At 33.3% G+C, this 23,836-nt stretch overlaps 3 protein-coding genes across 4 annotated transcripts; 1 reads left to right on the top strand and 2 right to left on the bottom strand.

Annotated features, from left to right (window-relative positions):
- The first annotated feature begins 312 nt into the window (after positions 1 to 312).
- On the top strand, positions 313 to 1,422 carry LOC114182025 (pentatricopeptide repeat-containing protein At1g12775, mitochondrial-like). The gene has a single exon (XM_028068767.1). It carries the CDS (start codon positions 313 to 315, stop codon positions 1,420 to 1,422), a length of 1,110 nt encoding a protein of 369 aa, XP_027924568.1.
- An 8,896-nt stretch (positions 1,423 to 10,318) lies between these two features.
- On the bottom strand, positions 10,319 to 14,916 carry LOC114182132 (Down syndrome critical region protein 3). Its single transcript, XM_028068909.1, has 11 exons — positions 14,716 to 14,916; positions 14,561 to 14,653; positions 14,357 to 14,421; positions 13,500 to 13,554; positions 12,565 to 12,651; positions 12,158 to 12,242; positions 11,963 to 12,058; positions 11,181 to 11,365; positions 11,015 to 11,103; positions 10,697 to 10,796; positions 10,319 to 10,573 (listed from the first exon to the last, which is right to left on the bottom strand). Exons 1-11 carry the CDS (start codon positions 14,764 to 14,766, stop codon positions 10,529 to 10,531), a joined length of 951 nt encoding a protein of 316 aa, XP_027924710.1. The 5' UTR covers positions 14,767 to 14,916; the 3' UTR covers positions 10,319 to 10,528.
- A 770-nt stretch (positions 14,917 to 15,686) lies between these two features.
- LOC114182131 (phosphoethanolamine N-methyltransferase-like) lies at positions 15,687 to 23,003 on the bottom strand. Of its 2 annotated transcripts, none has more exons than XM_028068906.1 (12): positions 22,882 to 23,003; positions 22,651 to 22,775; positions 19,556 to 19,693; positions 19,271 to 19,408; positions 18,816 to 18,959; positions 17,901 to 18,011; positions 17,658 to 17,799; positions 17,060 to 17,340; positions 16,779 to 16,940; positions 16,395 to 16,448; positions 16,217 to 16,291; positions 15,687 to 16,007 (listed from the first exon to the last, which is right to left on the bottom strand). In XM_028068906.1, the coding sequence occupies exons 1-12, from the start codon at positions 22,904 to 22,906 to the stop codon at positions 15,909 to 15,911; spliced, it is 1,494 nt and encodes a 497-aa protein (XP_027924707.1). In that variant the 5' UTR covers positions 22,907 to 23,003; the 3' UTR covers positions 15,687 to 15,908. The 2 variants fall into 2 exon arrangements, with proteins under 2 accessions (XP_027924707.1, XP_027924708.1); XM_028068907.1 differs by having other exon boundaries at positions 19,271 to 19,336.
- Positions 23,004 to 23,836: the final 833 nt, after the last annotated feature.

Below are 23,836 nucleotides of genomic sequence, written 5' to 3'. Positions count from 1 at the left end.
TTACTGACTTTTTATTAGTTTGTTTTTCAAGAATCAATCAGAGAAGATGGACTTGTTGATTCAAGCCCTAATTATGGTTAAATATTTGTTTTTTTAAATAATTTTGTAGATACTCGTGGATATGAAAAAATTAGGCGGTTACCCGTATAATGGATACCCGACGAATATAGGTACAGATACAGGATGAATATTTATCCAGCGGATAAAATACCAAAAAGCTACTACACGTACACTACCCGCCTCGTTGACATCCTAGGGTTAAAGATGCGTATTAATAGAGTCTGATCAGGTTACTCATTCCCTAAGGTAAGAATGATGTGGATCTCAAGAACTAGTTTAAGGTTTGGTCTTTCTTCTTCCATTCCCAAGTTTCATCCATTTCTTTCAAACCCTTCTTCCCTCTCTTCCTTTCGCTCTCACACTCAGACCCCATTACTTGACGATCACTATGTTCCTCACGTTGTTTTCCAAATCGATAGCATGATTCAAATGCGTCATGTTCCTCCCATATATGAATTTGATAAGATTTTGGGATGCCTTACAAAGATGAAGCGCTACCCTACTGTTATTTTCCTTTCTAAGCAAATGGAGATCAAGGGAATTCGCCATAGTCTTATTACTCTCAGCATCCTCATCAATTGTTTATGTCACTTGTCTCAAATGACATTTGCTTTCTCTGTATTAGCCAAAATTTTCAAACTGGGCTATCACCCAAATGTCATAACTTTAACTACACTCGTCAAAGGTTTGTGTAAGAAAGGTGAGTTGAAGGAAGCATTCAGATTTCATGACAAGATGGTAGCACAAGGATTTCGGTTCAATGAAGTCAGTTACGGGACTTTGATCCAGGGATTGTGCCATATTGGAGAAACCAAAGCTGCCATACAGTTACTCAGAATAATTGAAGTTCGATCAATTAAACCTGGTGTGGTAATGTACAGTACAATTATTCACCATCTATTCATAAATGGACTTGCAAATGAGGCTTTTGATTTGTATTCTGAAATGGTTGCCAAGGGAATTTCTCCTGATCTTGTAGCATGCACTACTCTGGTTTATGGATATTGCATTCTACATCATTTACAAGAAGCAATTGACTTCACAAATGAGATGATATCAAATAACATCAGACCAAATATTTTTACCTATAATATACTCATTGATGCCTTGTGTAAAGAAGGAAGGATAAAACAAGCCAAGAATGTGTTAGCTATGATGGTGAGAGCTTATGTGAAACCTGACATTTTTACCCTCAACACTTTAATGGATGGGTATTACTTAGTTAACGAGGTGAAGAATGCAAAACATGTATTCAACCTTATTACCAAGGTAGAAGTGACACCTAACGTTTACAGCTACAATATCATGATTAATGGATTATGTAAGAGTAAAAAAGTGGATGAGGCAATGAATCTCTTTTAGGATATGCATAAGAGAAATATGGTTCCTGATACAGTGACCTACGGTTCTCTTATAGATGGTTTATGCAAATCTGGAAGAATAGTGTATATGGCCCCAACCATACCTAAGAGAAGGACAACACCCAGCAGCCCATATACTTCACAAGCTGCATCTTCCAAGATCTAGAAACACGATACCAGATGGTAGAGAAGATAGCCCTTACACTAATAATAGCAACCCACCGATTACGATCGTACTTTCAATCCCACACCGTCATCATTCGAACAGACCACGCCATACAGAAAATCCTACAAAAACCAGACTTGGCAGGCCAGTTATCTTCTTGGGCCATTGAGTTGTCGGAATTCAATATCCGATATGAACCGCACAGACCCATCAAAGCACTGTGCTTAACAGATTTCACCAACGACCTTCAAGAGCAACCCCTCATCCAAGACACTTGGTGGACAATGCACGTAGATGGCTCTTCAAACCCGCTAGGCGCCAGCGCAAAAGAAGTATTGGAAGGACTCGGTAGTATCCTCATAGAGCAATCCCTCTGCTTCAATTTCAAAACATCCAACAATCAAGATGAATACGAAACTATAATAGCCAGCCTCAACCTAGCACGAGACGTCGGTGCCAAGAAACTACTGTGCAAAACGAACTCCAAGCTTACAGTAGGACACCTCAACGACGAATACCAGGTCAAGGACCCCATGCTCTCATAATATTACCCATGGTAACATCACTCACTGAACATTTCGAAACCTTCAAAATCGAACACATCCCTAGAAGCAACAATACCAGAGCTGATATCCTCTCCAAACTTGCCAGCACTAAAAAGAAGGGGCGATATAAATCACTCTTGCAACACACCCTCAACACACCATCCATCGAACAACATAACCAATGCCTAAGCATAACCACAACCGGCACCTGGATGGAACCCCTCGTCAAATACCTAGAAGAAAGAGCCACCCCAGCAAATGAAGAAAAAGGATGGGCTCGGAAAGCGGCACGTTACACCTTGATTGGGGGAGAATTATTTAGAAGACCTACTAATCTCCGCCAAATCTAACATTGAAACGTTGAAACAGCAATCGGTGACGGGTACCTCCTTGTACAAGAACTATGCCTGTCTCAATGCTTTCTCGAAACCCTTCACGTGTTTCGAGTACACAGCTTGTTGGAGACCACTAATCTCATCAGCCGTCTCTTCGACCTCCGCGTTCCTTTTCGCCTGCAACTCGTCCACCTCAACCTGCTTCAGCTTCAGCTTCAACTTCTTTTTCGCAGCCGACATCCCAACCTTCAACCTCTTTACTTCAGCTTCCAATTTCTTCTTCTCATCATCCTAGTTACGCTGATCACGCTCCACCTGTGACTTCAGCGTGACCAACTCATCAGCCAACTTCTTCTTATCACCAACAGCAATCTCCTCCTGCATCATCGCTGACAACCTACGCCCCAGTACAAGACCTCGAGACATATACTCATCTAGAGCCCTCATGATCAAACCAGGATTCGCAGCCTCGACGATAGCAACCTCCGAGTTCGTCAGCTTAATCTCCACCCCCTTCCTCATTTGAACCTTGGCCTTCTCGAAACCGCCCAAATCCGGGTTGTTTGACCCACCAGGCACAACCCCCCGGTTTTCGCAAAGGCCCTTAGCCTCTTCCTATCCTTCCCCACCCCTTTCAATTTCGATACAGTTGGCCTCTTCGCTGCAGCAGGGTGAACAGTCTCCGCCACAGGACCGGCCAAAATCGACACCTTTGAGGCACCCTCACCCTTCGAGGAAGCCGCCAGCTGGTCCCTAATCTTGGCAAACAAATCCTCTGACACCCCAACCTTCTTAGCATAATGAGCCATCACACCTGCAAAAGAGCAACATATTCAGATTAGTCCAACACATGAACTAGTACGGCTAAAAGAAAACATACCACAAACATCCCGGTTCGGATCATCCGTCAAATAGAAATAAACAATCCACTTTCCCGGGGCCCTAGGCGACAATCTCTCCAACGTATCGACAATCTGCCTACTCGCCACATCCAATGCCTCCTTCGCCGTCAACTCCCATTTTCTAGGAGAACCCGTCCAATAAAGTGGGAATTTCGCCATGCCCCCTTCGTCATAATACCACGACTACTCCCCCACCTCCATGCTTACACGAAAGAACCCGTCCTTGAAATTCTTGAAAGATTGCGTGAACCCGTCAAGAACACAACTCTTAGGTCTGCCCACAAGCGAGACCCAACTACAAGGGTCCATCGGTCTGGTCACATAAAAATACAAGAAGCTATCGGCAGTCAGCTCTAATGTAAGCGCCCTACACATCAACCTGAACGCTTGCAAACTACCCCACCTATTTGGATGCAGCTGGGTAGGCGTCACGTTCAACAACCGAAAGACGCCCATTGTGAACTCATCAAAAGGGAGTCGGACGTGCAGCTTCGCAAACATACACGAATACATGTAAAAGAAGTCGGACGTCGCACCCTCTATGCCATGGCAAACACAATCCATGACACTAACCCATTCCACACGCATAGTATCCGGATCAAAGCCCCTCTCAAACAAATACACACTATTCAACCAAGACCTGAGCAACCGCGACCACCTGTACTTCAAAAAACAGTTCGTTACACCTTCTGCCACCCAACCATACCCGTCACGCTTCGGCCATGAAGACTCGCCATGCTCACTAGGGGGATCCTCACGAATCTCCCTTTCCACCTCAATACGCAAAGACTCGGACGAGCTACTGAGAAACTCCAACCACAATCCACCATAACTTGCATTAGACCCATCGGAATTAGAACCATGGGAAGAAGACAACATACCGTCGAAAAACAACACGGCACCTCCATGCGAATATCTATAACCTCGAGCCGCTATCTCTCTTAGAAAATTCAAGACGCAAAGCACAAGTGCGAACCAGCCACCACTCATAAGCCTTAAATACCAAACACACACCCCTTCAAATCCCAGCGAAATAGTGTAAGCCAAAGGCCCAAACCACTTTGAAAAACGCACCATGATGCGAAACAGTGCAACCAAATGTCACATCACTTCAATGCACCTTAACAGACGCCAGTAATACCTTCTGACAACCAGCCACAAGCTTCCACCTAACCAGGACGCACGGACCTCTATGCATTGATTAAGCATTAAATTATTCTTTGAATCCCTAACATCACCAATGCTGACTTAGGCATCGGAGTGTCTTTTGCAGGTCCCCGGCTCGCCCCCAGATTCCCTTTGAAGCAAGAGAAGATCAATTCGAGATCACACGTCCGAGACCCTCAAGTGATTTGTGGATTACAAGTTTTGGTCCCGTAAGAATAAATAGCTTATGTTTGGGATCTTATTGATGCGATGCATGATAGAAATCAACAACCGAATGTAATCATTTACAATTGCTTGATAAATGCTTTATGCAAAAATTATCATTTAGACAAGGCATTTGAATTATTGAAGACAATGATGGAAAAGGGGATTCAGCCGAGTATGTACACCTTGAACATACTTATTGATGGAATGTGCAGAGGGGGAAGACTTGAGAAGGCACAAAAGATCTTTCAAGATCTTTTAATTAAAGGCTACCCTTTAGATGTATATAGTTATAGTATTATGATTGACGATCTTTGTAAAAAGGGTTTGCTTGATGAGGCATTGACTTTATGGTCCAAGATGGAAGAGATTAGTTGCATGCCCAATGCAGTAACTTTTGAAACAATGATTACGTCTCTCTTTGCAAAGGATGAGACTAATAAGGCAGAGATATTTCTTCGTGAAATGATCTCTAGAGGCTTGTTAAAATCATAAAAGGTGAAACCTCATTTCTATATCAAGTTGTACTTTTTCTATATGTTGGAAGAAAGGAATTGGTTCATGCAGCGGCCTCTTTGATGTTTTCCTTGTTGCATATTGGATGTGAGAGTTGATATTTTTTTTTTTTAAATATTGTCCCTTATCAACACCCAATTTTGTCCAGATTATAATATATATATTTTATTTATCTATTTATTTATTTATTATTTTTTGTTATTATTATTTTTACTTATTTATTTATATTATTATTATTATTTGCTTACTTATCTTGGTTTACTTTGATTTTATTATGTCCTTTTATCTTATTTTATTTTATTTATTTATTTTCTTTTCTTTTTCTTTTTCTTTGTTTTCAATTTTCTTCATTTTTATTTTTATTTTATTTCTTTTTATTACTATTTATTTTTTATTATTATGTTATTTTATTTTTATTTTATTTTGTCTTATTAAAAAAAAGAAGCAGATTTGAAAAAAGAAAAAAAAAAGGTAACGAAAAAAATAAAAGGTATGAAGCATTTAATTTTTCTGTTGCCTGAGTTGCCTGTTGTGTGCTGCCCTGCGTTGCTAGTTGCTACCACTTTCCTTAATTGATACTCTGGAACATGCATTGATGGAGCTGCTGCTACTTACCATACCAAAAAAGGAAATTGTATCAGTGAATAAAAGATGGCACGGTAATTGACCGGAGGGGTGGATTGATTGAAGGGAAAAAAAGTGGTCTGGCATAGATAGAGTAAAGGGAGAAAAAAACCGCCACTTCACACCTCTTTACATCTCTCAAACCATGAAAAGGGGATGGATATTTTTTTAGAACAAAAAAGGGGGAGAAAGTGGATTTTTAAAGGAGAGAAACATATTTTCAAAATACCATTTCTGCATAGCGGGGCAACGAAAAAAGGAGAGTTAGGGGAGATCGCAGAGGCTTGAGAGAACAAGACAAAGCCAGAGTGAAAAGAGAAAGGGGCAGCACGAGTGAAGGAGCATCAAGAGGTAAGTATCGTTGTCGTGGAAATGAACTGAAAATGTATGTGACTTGTTGTGCATGGTTAAATGACCGAATATGATGTTCTGTTGTGCTATTTTGTTGTGTTCTTTTGCTTGTTGATTCATACGCCTGTGTTGTGATGTTGTGGTCTCCATTTACACGGTGTTTATGCCATCTAAATAAAAACAAAAAAAGCAAAGAATCGGAGTCCAACTACAGCGACTAACATCAATGTCACGTAATACACTCCATCCTCCTTCACCTTCACCATTCTATTCTCCTCCGCCTGTACACACATAACATGACCAGCTTTACCTTCTCAGTCACTTCCCAACCGAACCCCATAGCCACAAATTACCTCCATTTATCCCTACCGTCTCCATTCCCCAAAGGCAGCCAACAACGCACGAGCTTCCATCACCCCTATATTCATGGCTATTGTCCATTCACCAATTCCCCCACTATTACGTACTCCACACTCATCTTCCACCTGAAAAAAACACATGAAAATACAAAGTCCAAAACCCAGCTCGACTTTCATTCCCAATCACAGATCGGAGACCGATCTTCTTTTCTTCAATCTTCCATCACCTTCACCCTGCAATCAGAAAATCAAGCAGACACACCTCACCACCACTCTTCGTTTTAGGTTAAATCCCGGTTGCGACACCCCTGCATTTTGATTGCCATCGAACTTTTGTGTTCCTTGTGTCGTAACCGGGATCGCGACGGGACGACAAACCAAAAAAGAAAAATGGGTTTTAAGAAGAGATTTGGAGTCGACACCATAGTTATTCTGGAAAACTATAAATCATAAAGATAAGACAAGTCTGCAAAAAACCAAATTTTTGGATTCGAGAGTTGGTTACGTGTAAGGAAGGTATTATCACCCTACAGCGCCCGCCCGAGGGCGGTGCCTTTAATTAAAAATGCAAAGTCGATGTGGTTTTCAAAATGTTAATTTTCTCCAAAAATAACAAGACAAAAATGTTAAAAAGAAACAAAAATATTTTTTAATTTTTTGGGCCCGACAAGGATTGACCTTGGTCCTACGTATTCTCATTCAAAATGAGAAATCAGGGTTACGTAATTCTTTAAAATATATTTGTTTGAAAGAGTTGATGTTTTTATATTTATATTTTTTGGTATTTTTTGAATTATTAGAAAAATGGTGTCACATGACGCGAACGACCGGACAGACACCAAAAGAAGAGAAAATATTTTTGGTATTTTTAGAAAATAAGTGTCACACAGTGCGATCGACCGGACAGACACAATAAAGTGAAACGGGACATTTTTTATTATTTTTTTTAGATTTTTTTTAGATTTTTTTACAATTTTGATAATTTTCAAATATATTTGTTTTTTTTAATAAAAAAATAAATTTATAAAAGGATGAAATTATTTAAGAAGGATAAAAGTGGAAAACAAAAATGGGGTACATGGGTAGTTAGTGGGAGTGTGTGCATTAAAGGTAGGAGTGCAGCAAGTGAAATAAGGAAAACAAGCGCAAAACAAGTAAAGCACAAATGGGTTCTACAGTCAGCAAAAATGGTGGTGCCATGAGCAAAAATTGGGAGCAAAAATTGAGCTCCAGCCTCGCGTTTACTCTTTAGCCACCACCACGACCTCCACCGGAGGCTTCATCGGCGACACCATCACCCTTCACTCCACCTCGCGTGAAACACTGCTGCATCTGCGTCTCCTCCTTCTTCTTCGTCGCGTTCAAGATAGCGGTGGCTTCTTGCGCGCGGGACCACACGATAGTGCCGATCCCCTCACGTTGGCTTCAAGCCCAACACACGAACACACCATGCTCCCTCCAACATTCATTTATTCAAGATTGGATTTATTCAAGACCGGGTGCGTACCTCTTGCAGTTGCTTATTCTCCCCCTTCTGCTTTGGCTTGTGCATTCTCTCTAATCCAGTGCCTTGAGTGCTTCCGACCAGTTCCAGTGCATCTTTTTCTTTGCAATCTCCTTTTTCCCTTTTTTGCTTTGCTATGGTGTGTTATCAACTGCATTTTTAAAACGGTACCATCCTCTCGTGCACGTAAGTTGTTGTGTCCCCTTCTCCACGGCTCTTTACAGCCACCCTATACCTCTGCTGCTGCTACAACTGTCGTGGGTGCTGCCACAGTAATATACACAGATATCCAACATTTTCGTTTTTGTGCTAAGAACCCTCGAGAACATGATAACGTATGAAAATGGTTATAACATTTTTGCATGAACCAGAAAGGATGACACAGTCAAGTCAAATCAATTCTTTTTTTTTTCATTTTATACATTTTATATATTTTTTAAGAGACTAAAAACAAAATGGTGTGAAAGTAAAATAAAAATTGAAATTGAAATTAAAATTAAAATAAGATAAAATAAAAATAAAAATAAGATAAAGTAAAGTAAAAATAAAAATAACATAAAAATAAAATAAAATAAAATAAAACAAGATAAAATAAATAAAATAGATAAATAAAAAGCAAGACAAAATTAAAATTAAAAATAAAAAGAAATAAATAAATAAAAGAATAGGAGTATATATGTACATCCAAATTAATGTTGATTTTTTTTGTAATGTTTTTTTTCTTTTAATTATTATCAAAGTCAAAATTTTATTTTTTATCCGGACGAAATTGGGTGTTGACACCTTAAAATTTAATTTTGATGGTAGAATTTGTTTAAATGATTAGTAAAGGGGTTGAAATCAATGATGACTATGTCTAAATCTTGATGTCTTCGTTTTTCCAAGTTCATTGTACTTCTAGAGATTCTCTATAACATAATAACATCATTGAGAAAGTGTACTATCGTACTATGTTACCTTATTGATAATGATTTAACTCATTGTGCAATGAGAAGATGGCCACTGATAAATTAATGAAGTATAAATTTCAGATTTTTTTATCAGGTTGCAGAAGACAGTACGGGTATAGCATATGCCATGTCTCTTTAGCCTGAATTTCTTTAACAGATCCTACGTTGTCACACTTCCTTCAAGCATATATAATTATAAAAAGGCTGAGTTAGTATCACTATTATTAAGTTATGAGGTGCCTCAAATTTCTAGTTTGATAAGAAAACTGCAATTAAATTAACATTGTATCATAACAAGCACTTAAAAATCCAGTTGTTTATGGGATTACAACCTTCATTTGAACATTCTGAACAAAAATGGAATTCATTGGCAACTAAGTCAAAATGATATTATCATACAAATTTATTTTGCATTTGTATGTGATAACTGTTCCCTCTTTTCTTCCTTAATTCCTACTTCTTTTCATTCTTGTTTTATAATTTCTGAAAGTTTTATCTGATCTGTAGTGAAACTATAAAACTCCCCTTATAGGCTCTAGGACTTCATGTGAAGTGTGAGATTGTCTGTTATTTGACTGTTCCATATATATTCTAGTTATGTTTCTTTATGCTTCCTTTACCATAGAACTTGTGTAGCAGGTTGAAAGACAATATCTCCTTAATTTGTAGTTCTCAAATCATCTTTACATGTTATTTTCCTGTCTCCTTAAAATGTAGAAATCTGTAGCTCATTGGTCTTGACCTTATTATCTACCATTGATCAAATGAATTGTGTATACAACTAGTATTTGTACATGGACGGGTATATTTTTAATTATATTTAACATTTAATCATAAAAATTAAATTTATAGAATTGGTTAATTTTATATATGTTATTCATTCATGTGTTTTATTTCATATATAGTTTTATGAAAAATAAATAATTTCAGTTATATAACAAGTTGTAATAAAAATAATATCGAATCTATAAATTTAATATTTTCTTAAAGTTTATAACTAATATTATAAAATATGGGATGAAAATGGTTGATTTACTAAATATTAAACTCAATTTGGTAGTGAAAGAATATATTTACGTATTCAATATTCAATGTATTTAATCTTGTCTTTCTTTTAATAAAAATATGTTCTTTTGTAGGTTTAAAATAGTTTTTTAATAAATATAACAATTGAGCTTTGTACTCAATTTGGTGAATGCTAACCTTAATGAACTTTGAGCCAAAGAGAAAGGAACGAGAGTTTTATTTGATGAAAAGTAGAAATCCCTCTATCATTTAGTTTCTTTCTGTTGAGAGATGAAAATTTATTTCAATGCAATGCTTCTGTAACACAATGAAATCTTGCAAGCGTAAATTTTGAAATACATCACATCAAACTTGAAATAACCAAATATCCAAAATGTTGCTGGAGTAAAGCCATGTTCGATATCTATTCACAAATTGAAATCAATTCATATTTTCAGAAACTATACAATAAAATCTTCTTACTTTGCCCTAACCAATTCAAGTGGTAATGTTTCCATCGCCATCTGAAAGTTCACAAAATGAAAAATGTTAGTCAGAAACATGTCTTTGCTAGCATAACATAGAAATGATACTTCAAAGTGAAGAATGATAAATGATCACAAATCTAACAAAGCACCTGCACCTACCCATAGTCTTGGAATTTTGGGGTCAGATTTCTTATGCAATTTACTTAGCTCTGACTGAAAGCTTATAACAATTGCAACTTTGAACTCTATTGAGAAGGGACTGCACCAAAGTGATAGCATAGACATCAAGCCCAATTGATTCAGTATGCCATAAACATGAAAAAGTTACAAGCACATAGGAGGAGAATAATCATGTTGGTGAATGGTAGGATCCAAATGAAAGGTATGAGGTTTGAGTTCCAATTTTTAACGTGGTTTCTTAACAAAGAATCATCATTTACAAATTAACAAAGAATCATGATGAAAAGCACAACATACCCAGCTAAGGTTGTTGGACAGGTCACAAGACGAGGTAGTATTACATAAATAGGCAGAGTCAAATATCGGCATACATCTCCATCTGCTATCTGCTAAATCAAAATATAATTAACATCTTATTTTCAAATGACAAGCTCCAACACAATACAAATCCACCATCACTTGCCTGTGTTGTTTGAATCAGAGAGGTTTCAGTCACAATTTTCTCCCCAAGAAGAATTGATTCGACTCTAAACAACTGAATGTCAATTGCCTGAATTGGAACTGCAGAAGCTTCTACAGTTAACTCACCACTAATAGTACCAGACAAAGAACACTGAGTTGAAATTTTTCCTGTCACCCGAAATCCACCTATTCATGAATATCATCGTTTCATGAGCCACACAACCTTTTCTCATTGATATTTATTATAACCTTTTCAAGTCCACTACTGATGTATTTTTTCCATGTAATCTTAACATGTAACACAAGAAGGTTAATATAGGCACAGAGCATGATAGTGAGTTACAACTTGTGATGTGAGATATCAAAGCATAACAATGGTACAACTTTTGTTTTAGTTTCGTTTGTCTTTTCATGAGACTAGGTCAACATGTATATTCATATTACAAGAAAACTCTTAAATAATGACCAGTTTTAGTGAACAAAAATTTGTTCAGAGACCAATTTGCTAATTAGAAACCAATTTAAAGATTAATTCATTTGGTAGCCAAACCTTGGTAGCTAATGTTAGTGACCAATTTAAAAACCAATTCATGATAAAAACTATTTTAGTTACCAATTTAGAGACCAATTATAATTTTTTGAAACTATTTTAATTACCAATAACTTTTAGTTTATAAATTAGTATCTAAATTGGTTATTATAATGACTAATTATTTTTTGTCACTAAATTTGGTCATTATTCAAGAATTTTCTTGTAGTGTCATTAAAGGTAAATCAACATACCAGATTTTAATTCATGAAGTAGAGGATGCCTTTGAGTGTCTTGGGTGATGTAAAAGATTACCATCTCCGGAGAAAGTGGTCTTTGTAGAAGATCAGCTTAATTTTCCACAAAAGAGAGAGACTAGTAGTTTAGAACTTCTATTCATTCACATACAAAAAACAAAGAACAAAGATTTCGGCCAAACATAATCTCACCTTTATCACTTTCAACTATGAACTCTGTTGTTGCTGATAATGATTTATGCAAGTATCCACGAGGTATATCTACACTCACCAAATACTACAGAGACTATCAATCACCAACCTTATACCTTATGTAAAATGATAAAAAGAAAAATATAAAGGAATAGCAATGAAAAGTTATGTGATTGGGATCCTTTGACAATGAAAAACTTTATTCCACCAGTGAACTATAGTGAAAAGAATTTATACTGGCAGCAGATTGATTTTAGACTCTTCAGTAAATGTCAAGAAAGGAAATGAAAAAAAAAAAAAAATATATATATATATATATATATTACGACTGTAATAATGATAATAATAATAATAATTTCATAAAAAAGATCAGTTGCCCAACAAAGCACTTCCTAAGAAAATTTTACCTGGATGCTTATATTTGCACCATGGAACGTCTCATAAAATCTTTCTAAATTTTCGTCCTTCTGTCGTAGATTCATCGAGAATGGTATCTGCCATAAAGATTGCAAAACTTACAATGAGTATTACCATGACAAAATAGGTTACATAGACCAAGTATTAAATTGAGAACTTCATCAATAGAGCATCTAAGCTTTGCACACATGAAGAGTGCATTATTCAAATATTTCAGAATTCCACTTAGTTTAGCTGCATGGTATTATATTTTTAGCAAAACTATGAAACAATATCCAGAGTATTCCAGACCACTTAATAGCACATAAACACATATAAATGAGAACAGGGAGAAATACAAAGAATAAACCAGGCAGACTCTAAAAATGAAACTTTTATAAAATTATTAAAACTGAATCACATTTTACATGCTATATTACATACTAATGACACCTGAGGGCTCCTCCCCTTCAAATTTAAATTCCACTGCTTTAACTAAGATGAATTTAGATGACAAAAGATGCATTTGATCGGTAAAATTATAAATGACATAACAGAAAAATCTATCAAATATAATGTATGAAACAACTTTTAAAGCAGTAATTAAGTATGATGTTGTAGAACTCAGATAATGATTTGAAGGGAAATTCACCATAAAGCATGAGAATCACAAGCCAGTAGTACTTTTTTATCAGATTATTTTCTTATTTAGAAGTTCTCATGTCATATGATATAAATTAAAAAAAAGAACACCAAAAACAAAAAATAAAAGAAAGGTTCTATTTGAGTGGCTCAATCTTCCTTCCAGTAGACCACAGATAATAGAATATTTACAGGCATGTAAAATTTATCTCAAGAAATGCTAGAAATAAATTGAACTCAAGTAACTAAGCAAAATAAAATTGCTTTAAAAAGGCACTTTTATTCATTTGCTATAATACACTACCTCTGTTGTACCCAAACCAATCTTTCCAGAAGATTTAATCTCAATAGTCCTGTTCCTGTTAGAAGCCAATCACAAGAATCATGTACATTTGTCCTATTGTGAGCAAAAGAATTTAGAAACATTTGAAGGAATTATTTCAGATTTTTTCTCTAACATTGATAAAGCCCTTATTAGCTCAATTTAGCTATGGAGCATCCTAAATGAAAGTGATGAGTCAAAGGTACAATCACAACTTTTACCATGAAAAAAAAATTAAATGATCCAGCATACATTCATTAAGGTTTTACCACTGCAGATAGATTGACGTGTACTATAGGTGAATTATAGCTAGGTTAAGGAGAATATATTAGAATTTAGATCCCATTTAAAAATCAGATTGATCTTACAAAAATGCAGAGTTATCCATAGAACATGTAGTTTATGAGGATAACTATCATGGTTTACTTATCCAAAGAGACCATACGTTTGGTAAATTGAATATGGTTGAAATGCATTGTCAATCATATAAATAGACCAATAGGACAAATTTTGAAACGAAAGAAAAACAATAACAGTGAACAGTGTTATACTGTATACAATCAACAAGATCACAACACTGCATTAATTTGGTCTTTTTGAGGCAACATTGCGTTATCTTTGGATAACTATAAATCAAATATCCACATAAAAGGCTAAAATTCTTTGAAAAAATGGAACACAAGATGTGATCAACACGGTCAAACACAAATTACATCTAACAGCATAACCTACTGTTACAGCAGGAGTATTATATATGAAAGCACTAAAACAAAAACAAAAAAAAAAATCATAATTGGTAATCTCCCCATAAATGCACACCAATTATTTTAAAAACTTACACAATTGGGATAGGCTTAATAACGCCGTAGAACGATTCAACAACTCCAGCTGATCCTCCACGAACCTTCAACATGGTATCAAAACATGTTTCATAATCAAAGCTACCCAATGAGAATCGCCCTTTGGCTTAGAACAAAGGAGTGATTTTGAGCATAAAGTTGAAATATTTTCGCCATTTTCTGAACGATAAAAGAAGAGGGTACCTGCAAGTTGACGGATCCTTTGACAGTGAGGCGAATTCCATAGTGGTAAATTGAAGACTGAGTTTTGATAACGATTTTGCCTTCCAGAGCTTCCTGCAAAATCAAATCATGAACAATGCTTAGAGAGAGAGAAAAGAGAGAGAGTAAGGTTTTACCGAAGGACGATAGATACGATTGGAACGAGAGAGCTTGAGTTCGACGGCCATGGCTGCCAACTCCCCTTCACAGTCACTGGATTTAACAGTTCTGTTCTTCTGTTTTAGGTATTCCAAAATTTAGTTAAAATTAACTTTAGTGGAGTAGATTCCTGAATCTTTCGAAAACTAAAAAAATGTTATTAGATTAGATTCTTGATTTTGTAAATCTTTTATAAGAGTTATATGTATAGTTGAAAAATATTTTAATTTTTATTATTTTAGTACATGTATTAAAAAAAATCATTCTTGCATATATTATTTTAAATATCTTATGTTTTTTATATTATTTTATTTCTATATAACTTTTACGAAAAAAGACGAAAACATTTAAATGATATGCACAAAAATTTAAAATAGATGCTCTTAAATACCTAGATCGAGTGAAATAAATAATTAAAATTTTAATTGAATTCTTAAAGTTAGTTTACGAGGTCTTAAATCGGAATAAAATACTTTTAAATACCTAAATCGAGACGAAAAAAAAACTATAATAGTCAAAAATAAATGATTAAACTTTTTAAATTGAATTCTTAAAATTACTTCAATATTTTAATGAATAAAGAGTTTACTTTGATTTAATGGTGTAAAGTTCTTGATTTATTATAATGTACATATTTCACTTAAGAGAATAGTCTCTTGAACAAATGGTATTTAATGTATACAGCTACAATATCACCATTAGTGGATTATGTAGGAATGAAAAAGTGGATGAGACCATGAATTTCTTTCACAAAATGCATAGTAAGAATATCGTTCCTCATATAGTGACTTCATTTTCTCTTATCTATGGTTTATGCAACTATGAGAGAATCTCATGTTTGGGATGTTATTGATGATTTGAAGTGCTTCAGAAGCTAAACAAAGTGGTTTATGTTTTTATCACTTTTCAAAGCACGGTTTCAAAAGTAGAGAGATAGTTACAAGAACCATTTGGAGCATGGAAACCATAACTAGTAATGAACATCACATTGAAATGGAAGAGGATGCATAGAAGTTTCGTTTATGTTGTGCTAGACTGCACAAACATTCTTTTCTCAAAAGATATAAATGACAACAAAATAGTTATACAAACTGCTATCTGGAAAACTGTTCATAGTACTGAACTAAATATATAGGCATAATAAGAGATATGATGAGATGAGAATTAAGCATCATTTTTTCTTGGCAATGAACAAACCCCATATTTGTTCACCATCTGCACCCCTCATCTGCTTGGCCTTCCATCTTTCACTAATTATATTGTAGTCTTCCTGAAACCAATGATTTCCACCAATGAATCAATGCTCTGAAAATAAAGCTTACACTTGAATAAAAATAATGTCACCAATTTTGACATTCTCTTTTCAGTAATATCTCTTCTATGGATTGAAATTTATGTGAATATCATGGAATCGGACTCATTTAGTGGGAGCAACATGTAAAGCTTTTAAAACATGCAAAAAAAAAAAAAAAATTCCACCTTCGAGAATTCATCAATGAAATCATCCTTCTTGCTCTCGAGGGCATTTAACTCCTGTTGTAGTGTTTTCATGAACTGAAACACACAAGTATTCAAGTAAAAAATTTGCTTGGATTATCATAGGTAAAATATACTAACCGTCAATCAAGTAAATCATTATCATTTTGTTCTGACATACCAAATTAGATTGATCCTCCGCAATGACATCATTAAATCCAGCATTTTCGAGCATCTGTGCATGATTCAGAATAGAAGAAACATGTCACGTACAAGAAATATCAGCATGAATAATCAAATAAGATCATGTTAGGCATTACTATGAACTCTAACTTCTCAGCATGAATAATAAATTATATGTAATTTTATGGTCTTTTTTCTTTTTCTTGTTATTCCCCCACCAGAATTGGTGTTTTATCTTGATAATTTGTATAATGAAAGTTTACATTCAAGTTTAATACAGAATTTCTAAGAGAACAGTGCTAAAAACATTTATGAAACCAGAACTAAAATTTGTTCATAATTTCAGGTGGGATAAAGAAGCCAAATGATTTTATTATCATACCTGAGAATATGTTTTCATCTCATGGATATAGTATCCTCCTTTTTGTATGTAGTTAGCATATCCTACTGATAGACTTCCTACACTTTTGCAGTAATCAGTAATTAGAAGTGTACCTCCAGGCTTCAACCATTTGTAAAAGGATCTAAATAGTGATGGTTTATCCTGAATAAATCAACAAAAATTTGCAGAAAATAGAAGTTAAAAACATGAAATGAACTGAAGACACAAAAGGGTGTGGACTTTACCAAAGAAAAATTAAAAAACCAAAGAAGGTTCCTTACTTTGATGTGTAGCAATGTGTCACGGGAATAGATTACATCGAATGTATTCTCAGGGTATGATTTTTTAGTGCAATCGGCACATTCAAATTCTACTGAACATTTGAGCCCAATTACACGTTCAATGGCAAGAGAAATCATGTTTATGGAGAGGTCAATGCCAACTACCTCAACATCAAAATTTTCAGCCATGTAAATGTCACCTCCCCCGGTACCACAACCAACATCCAAAACTTTTTGGCCTGGTTTTAGTCCCAACTTTGCCACAAATTCCTCTGTTGTTTCTGCAAGAGTAAAAGCACTTTCAATTCAGTAACATGTGAAATCTACTATGAAAGCAGAATTTTGTATTGCATAACAAAACATACGAAGGAGTTATAAAGTGACTTAGTGATAAAGTTGGAAGGGAGGATGTGAGAGGTTATGGATTCAACTCTCCGATAACATTTGAGCGATAACATTTGAGAGTTATAAGGTTGGTTTGGTGAGTTTGGAAAGAAGGGTGTAAGAAGTTGTGACTTCAATTTCTCCACTAACAAAATACTAACTACTAACATTTGCCGATAAAAAAAACATAACATATGAAAGTGGCAAAGCATACCAAGTCCTCCTGTGCTGACAAAGCCTTGGCCAAAAACACTCTCATAGAGTAAAATATCCTTGTGATTATACTCAACACTATCTAAGAACCGTTGGAACCTCCTATCATCTTGTGATCTCACTTTTTGCCATATCCAACAAATCTGCATGACAGGTTCACTGTTTTAATAAGATACTTTCAACCAATTGAATAAACTAAATTAAGATATAATAATTAAGAGAAATGGAAACCCTGTTTCGTTACCTGGTTTTGATTCTTCTTGTTTCGTACATAAGCTCCAATGCATTTACAGCCAATAAGCGAAAGTTCAAAAGAATTCCCTCTATCATCACTCTTATGGCACTCTTTAAACGCCTGCACGAAAATAAGAAATGTAATCCAAACCAAACCCTTTTAGAAATTAGAGTATGTTTAGACAATTTTTACCATTAATACTTTAACAAATAAAAGTAAAACTTAAACTTATTTTATAAAGAAATAAAATTATCATATAATTTCCTTAAACTTTTATCTTCAACTTTGTACATAAATTAATTTTGATGAAGGAATTCATTTCGTTCATTGTAGAAATGTTCATAGAAAAGTTTGTACAGACGTTTCTTTAGTTTAATAACAGTGCATGGTCAGTTTAAGTTTTTATTAGATGATTATTTCGATGGTTTCTTCATCTGAAATTCTTTCTAAAGGGTCTGCTTCTAATTCTATTGCTGAATTCTGTATTTTAAAAGCATTTATGGAATCTACACATGCTACTTCTGCTCGTAAGATTACTCAGGTAAATTGGTATCTTCCCAAATATTACTTTATTAGATGTAATGTGAGGATCCTGGTTTGTCAGCTTATAATAAGAGATCTTTCAAAGGTTGTTTTGTTTATTTTTATTGGTACAGCTTCTGTGTTTCATGCAGAGATTACTGCAATTATGAAGGCTATTGAGTAAGCTCTTTAGTTTGGTTAGAGTTCTTTATGGATTTAGAGTTCTTTCTATGCTAGTTTTTGATGCTTTTAAGAAGCATCATGTTGTTGTTTGGAGATTAAGGAGTAAATGGTTGAGATCCCAGAAATTATGTTCTTCCATGAACATTTTATATTCACACATTACAGGAAAAGGAATGATTTTGCTGATAGATTGGCCAATTAATTACACTAAGAACAAACCTTGGTATAAAATCTAGGTTCCCTGTAGTGAGTTGGGTTGTATTTTCTCTTGGAATCTCCAGATTGGTGGAAACATGATTCTCTGAAGAACACATATCCACCTACTTTTAACCATTTGATCATTCTTCCTGCTAAATTCTCAACCTGACATGAAAAAAAAAGGGAAAAACAAGAGCCTTACAATAACGAAGGAAAAAAGAATAATCATCATGGTTTTTGTTTTTCTTTCCACCACTTTGGCATGAGAATCAACCACTTTCAAATTCACCAATACAAGATAGCTAGAAACATCAATACATCATTGTCATTCATTGCAAAGGCAAAACGACAAAACCATAACCAAAAGAAGCCATTAAAGAACTCAATAACACATCATGTTATCTTCAACATACCTAAATTGAACATAAAAACCATGAAAATTTGAATGGCTTAATATTTTCCACTCAAAAACTCACCTCTTCATCGGAAAGATACATGAGTAACCAATTTGAGAAAATCAGATCAACGGACCCTTCAGAAATCTGCAAGTTCGGAGATGTGACATCAGCACACATGAACTTGACATTCTTGTGGTGCCCATTAAGGTTTTCATTCTGCAGAAACATTATGTGACATGATTAAAACCCTAATTTTTCATCATTACATCATAACATGGGTAGAACCAATTTCTTTTTTTTTTTTCATGTTGACAAACATAATCACTAATTAGGGTTCAAAGTGTGATTAGAAATTTCAGTTACCTTCTTGATAGCACTCTCAATGAAGTCCACAGCAAGTAATTGGCCAGCTTTCTTGGCCAATTCACCTGTGAATCTTCCAATACCTGCTCCAAGTTCCACCACTGATTTTCCTTCATATGCTGGTAGTAAAGACAAAACCTTTGTGACAAAATATAGATGATGAGTCAAAAAAAAATCACTTTGAAAAGAAAAAAACAAAAGGGGTACTGATAAAAGGTACAAGAAGAAATTTTTCTAGCCTCTCATTGATTCTTACATCAAAAAAATAAAGTTGGCCTCTATAATTTATTACTTCAAACTAACAACCATAAGAGAAAGTTGATTAAATCCTAGAAAATCCTTAAGAAAAAAATATTACATTGAAATGTAAACTAATTTAATATTTATTGTTTAAATAATTTCAAACATTTAATGTTATATATTTGATTTTGAGTTTAGTTTTTATACACTGTTAACTTAGGTACATGTTTATTTATCAAGGAATTAGAAGTCAATCTAAATATACTTTTTAGAATAATTTTTACAAAAAATTAACAACCCTACCACATAACAATTCGTGTTTAGTTATTAACTTAGGAAACAAAATCTTTGAATTGTAATTAAATTATTTTTTTCATGAACTAATTAAATTCTTCAATATCTTTCATCATGGCACACAATAAATAACCCCTAAAATAGCAATATTAAAAACCAATAATGTTCTCTTATTTGTACGTAAGATAGTAAATATCAGTGATATTTTTTAGCAAGCTTCTGTAACACGTTTTCCTTACTTAAAATTCACAAAACTATATAAATTTTAATACTTTCTATTGAAATTTACATGTAATTTTATGAAACTTAAAATGTTCCACCCAATAACTAAGAGCATATTAAAAGGAATAATGAAAATATATTAGTAATATTAGTATTCTATAAAAACATATATTACCACTCCGTGATGTAAAGATGCATAGTGGAAGAACTCAATTTGAATTATTATCTCTCTTTTATTAAGTTTCTTATTGTCACATAGTATTATTTACAAATATTCACTAATTCCCACTCTAAATTTAGTGTCTTTATAGTTTATTTTTAATAGTTCTTGCTTTTATTAGGACGTTAAGCAAGATTTATGTAAATTTGGTTCAGTAATTAAGAGTATTAAAAAGAAAATTATCTTCTCTTTAAAAGTTACGTATGCGTTTACTTCTTAAAAAACAATTTTTTTTTGTTAAATTGACGTAGCTGTCACACACTTTAACACAGTGTGGTAAATTGATAGAGTGACTGGATTAATACACTTTTTACACAATATTTTTGTAAATATTTCTATGAGAAATTTCCCCGTAAGTTAAAATTAGTTCATGAAAAAATTTCGAATAATTTATCTAAATTTTATTTAAATTGTGTAAAAATTAAGTTTCTCAAGTTTTTTTATCTCTCTTAGAATAAATACTTATGATAGAAATTTTATTCAAAATCTAACGTAAACTAATTAAAAAGTGAAAGTAAAAATTTTCAACTTAGAAAAATAAAAGGAATGGTGATCTCAACTTTCACTTTATTAAAATTTAATATGAGAACATAATATATTAGAGATATTTTTCTCTGTTTGAATTACAGAAACGCAGTAGTTAAATGATAAAATTGTGTAAGAAAATAATGTGATAAAAAATGTTGTGAGTTATAGGAAGTGAAGAATCAATCTTATAGAAGTGGTAATAATTAGGGTTCTCAAAATGTTCTTATAAATATTTTTTTTTTCAAGTGTGAGTGAATTTGAAACTCTGGTACGTTGAAGGTGAATTGACCACTCACTATTCAAAGTATAATTTTTTTTTCATTTTTTTATTATAATTTTTTATCGTGTAGGTTAAAAAATTGATTTATTTTAAAATTAAAATGTTATCGAATAATATTTAAATAGATCAAATATTTATTTATTTCATTTGTTTAATTATATAAGTTAACATTTTCATTTTTAATTACTATTATCTTATAATATCATATCACTTTTTAACAAGTGAATTTTATTATTTTAGATAGATGAGTGGAGTCCATATACTTTAATGGCATTACAATAAATATACAAAACAAAATTAGAAAAAAAAAAGTTTAGTAAATTGGTGAATCGTATAACTATAACATAAATATAAGAAACAAAATAAACAGAATGAAAGAATGAAAAATATATTTCCAACAAGTCATGATGGATTGAGTTAATTTCCAAATTTTGGCCAAAAATTATTTTTTATTAAATTAATTCATTTTTAGCCTAACTTGAGATTAATAAAAAAACTAAAATAAATTATTTTGACACTCTATTAATAATAGTAAATAAATAAATTATAATACTTGTAAAATATAAATTAACTTTAAATTTAGTATATTTAAAGAATAATGAGTATATTAGATGATGTTTTCAACAAGCTTTAGAGGCAACTCAAAAACATGTTTATTCTTAATTATGGTTAACATTTAAAGAAATAATTTTATAAATGTATAAAACAAGTTAAAATAACAAAATATCTAATTAACACGTAGAGTATTGGACTACACAACTTTTTACCCGGAAAAAACTAAATCAAGTTGATTAACGAGTAATAAAATGAATTGTTAAACAAACTTGAAAAAGAAAGAAAAACTTTATATATAGTAAAATTATATTATAACTACCATCTTTTTAACTCTTACTTTTATTTTTAACGTGGTTTAGTGTGGATAATTGATTATTTCAAATGAAAAGACAGAAATATATAATCAATAACTCACACTAAATCATGTCAGAAGATAGAAGATGAGAGTCAAAAAAATGAAAACATCGTCTTTTAGATATAATAGTTAGATAGTTAGAAGAAGATGAAAATAAAGATGGCTAATGAGAGAATGCAGAGTCCAGATTCTTTATTAGTTTTTTTTTTACGTTGTTTTCTGCTAAACATAAAAATATACTGTGATAACATTTTAAATACTTTTTAATATATTTTAAAATATTAAAAATAGTGATAATCAGTATATTATGAAAATACAGTACTAAAAAAAAATCCAGAATCTAAATGCGAGAATGTAATAGAATTGAAAAGTTTAGATAGGGAAAAGAAAACGAGACGCACTTCTGGTCTCTCTTCCTTGTCGAGATGAGAGGCGTTTGAATCCAACATCATCGATTCTACCGACAACTCTGTCGTGTGTTCCATCCAATAGTTTTTCTGAACGCACCGTTCATCCACTCCTCCACCTGCACATTACATTCTCTTCACATCAAATTTTAATAATATTCATTCATTCTTCATCACACATCATTATATAACAACAACAACAATTCATTCATGCATGTTCATCACCTTGCACCATAGCCAACGACGCCATTAATCACTCACACACGAACTCTGTTATCACTCTATTACCTCTTTTCTTCTTCTCTTTTTCCCTTCCAACTTCTTCGTCTCTTATTTATAGACAAAAATCCTTCGTTACCAACAAACATCCCTAATTTCAGTTTCTGTTTTTTTTTTTTTTATTTTGGTCCCACTTTTGCTATGTAACAAGAAACACCGACCTTCACATGTTGCTATTGTCCCTACACTCTTACACTCAATCATTCTATGTTGTCCACTTCTTTTATTCTTATTTCTTAATTCACAAATTCAATTTTTATTTAATCAAATTAACAAACTCTTTTACCATTGTATCTACCACAACCATATATTAAGGACCATAATAACAAATTCACAAATTGTAGGTAGTTTTTTTTTTTAATATGAATAAAGAATCTTAACCATTAATTTTATGGATAAAAATAAAACATTTTAATTAAGGTTAATACCGTTGGTGTGCACTACAACAATGTGATCCTTGTGGTGGAAGGTGCCTCACGCGGGAATGATGAAGAAGAAGGGATATCCCTAACCCTAAGTTTTGAAAAGAGTTGTTTGGTTCATTTCACTAGATTCATTTTGTGTTTTTCAGCTCCTTTTTATTTTACATATATATTTCAAAGACATACGTACATGTTTAGGGTTTAGGGTTTAGATGAATTCTGGTAAAGTTGATTTTTTCAAATCAATTTGAATTGATGGAGAAGTTAAATGTAGTTGTTTCAGTATGGATATTAATTTATCATATTAAAATTGATTTTGAAACCAAACAAGATCGATTATTTCATTCTTTTGATTACTAAATTTTGACAACTTTCTCTTATAATATGATGTGTCATCTTTTAAGTGGTTTTGAAATATTGAGAATGAAAAAATGAAAAAATAGAAAACCACTTAGAAAATGCCACCTAAAATTGTAAGA

This window comes from Vigna unguiculata, chromosome 4 (genome assembly GCF_004118075.2).
Source record: "Vigna unguiculata cultivar IT97K-499-35 chromosome 4, ASM411807v1, whole genome shotgun sequence".
Classification (NCBI taxonomy): Eukaryota; Viridiplantae; Streptophyta; class Magnoliopsida; order Fabales; family Fabaceae; genus Vigna; species Vigna unguiculata.
The sequence above is the reverse complement of the archived record's forward strand: the minus strand, read 5'-3'. Positions and strand labels throughout refer to the sequence as shown.

Coding starts and splice junctions, on each gene's coding strand:
- LOC114182131 (XM_028068906.1), bottom strand. CDS start 22,906: ATGGCGTCGTTGGCTATGGTGCAAG. Junction 19,409..19,555: donor TTGAGAGTGCTATCAAGAAG/GTAACTGAAATT, acceptor ATGTTTCTGCAG/AATGAAAACCTTAATGGGCA. Junction 18,960..19,270: donor TGTATCTTTCCGATGAAGAG/GTGAGTTTTTGA, acceptor TTTTCATGTCAG/GTTGAGAATTTAGCAGGAAG.
- LOC114182132 (XM_028068909.1), bottom strand. CDS start 14,766: ATGGCCGTCGAACTCAAGCTCTCTCGTTCCAATCGTATCTATCGTCCT. Junction 11,104..11,180: donor CTCTGATTCAAACAACACAG/GCAAGTGATGGT, acceptor TTGATTTAGCAG/ATAGCAGATGGAGATGTATG. Junction 10,574..10,696: donor CCAAAATTCCAAGACTATGG/GTAGGTGCAGGT, acceptor GTGAACTTTCAG/ATGGCGATGGAAACATTACC.
- LOC114182025 (XM_028068767.1), top strand. CDS start 313: ATGATGTGGATCTCAAGAACTAGTTTAAGGTTTGGTCTTTCTTCTTCC.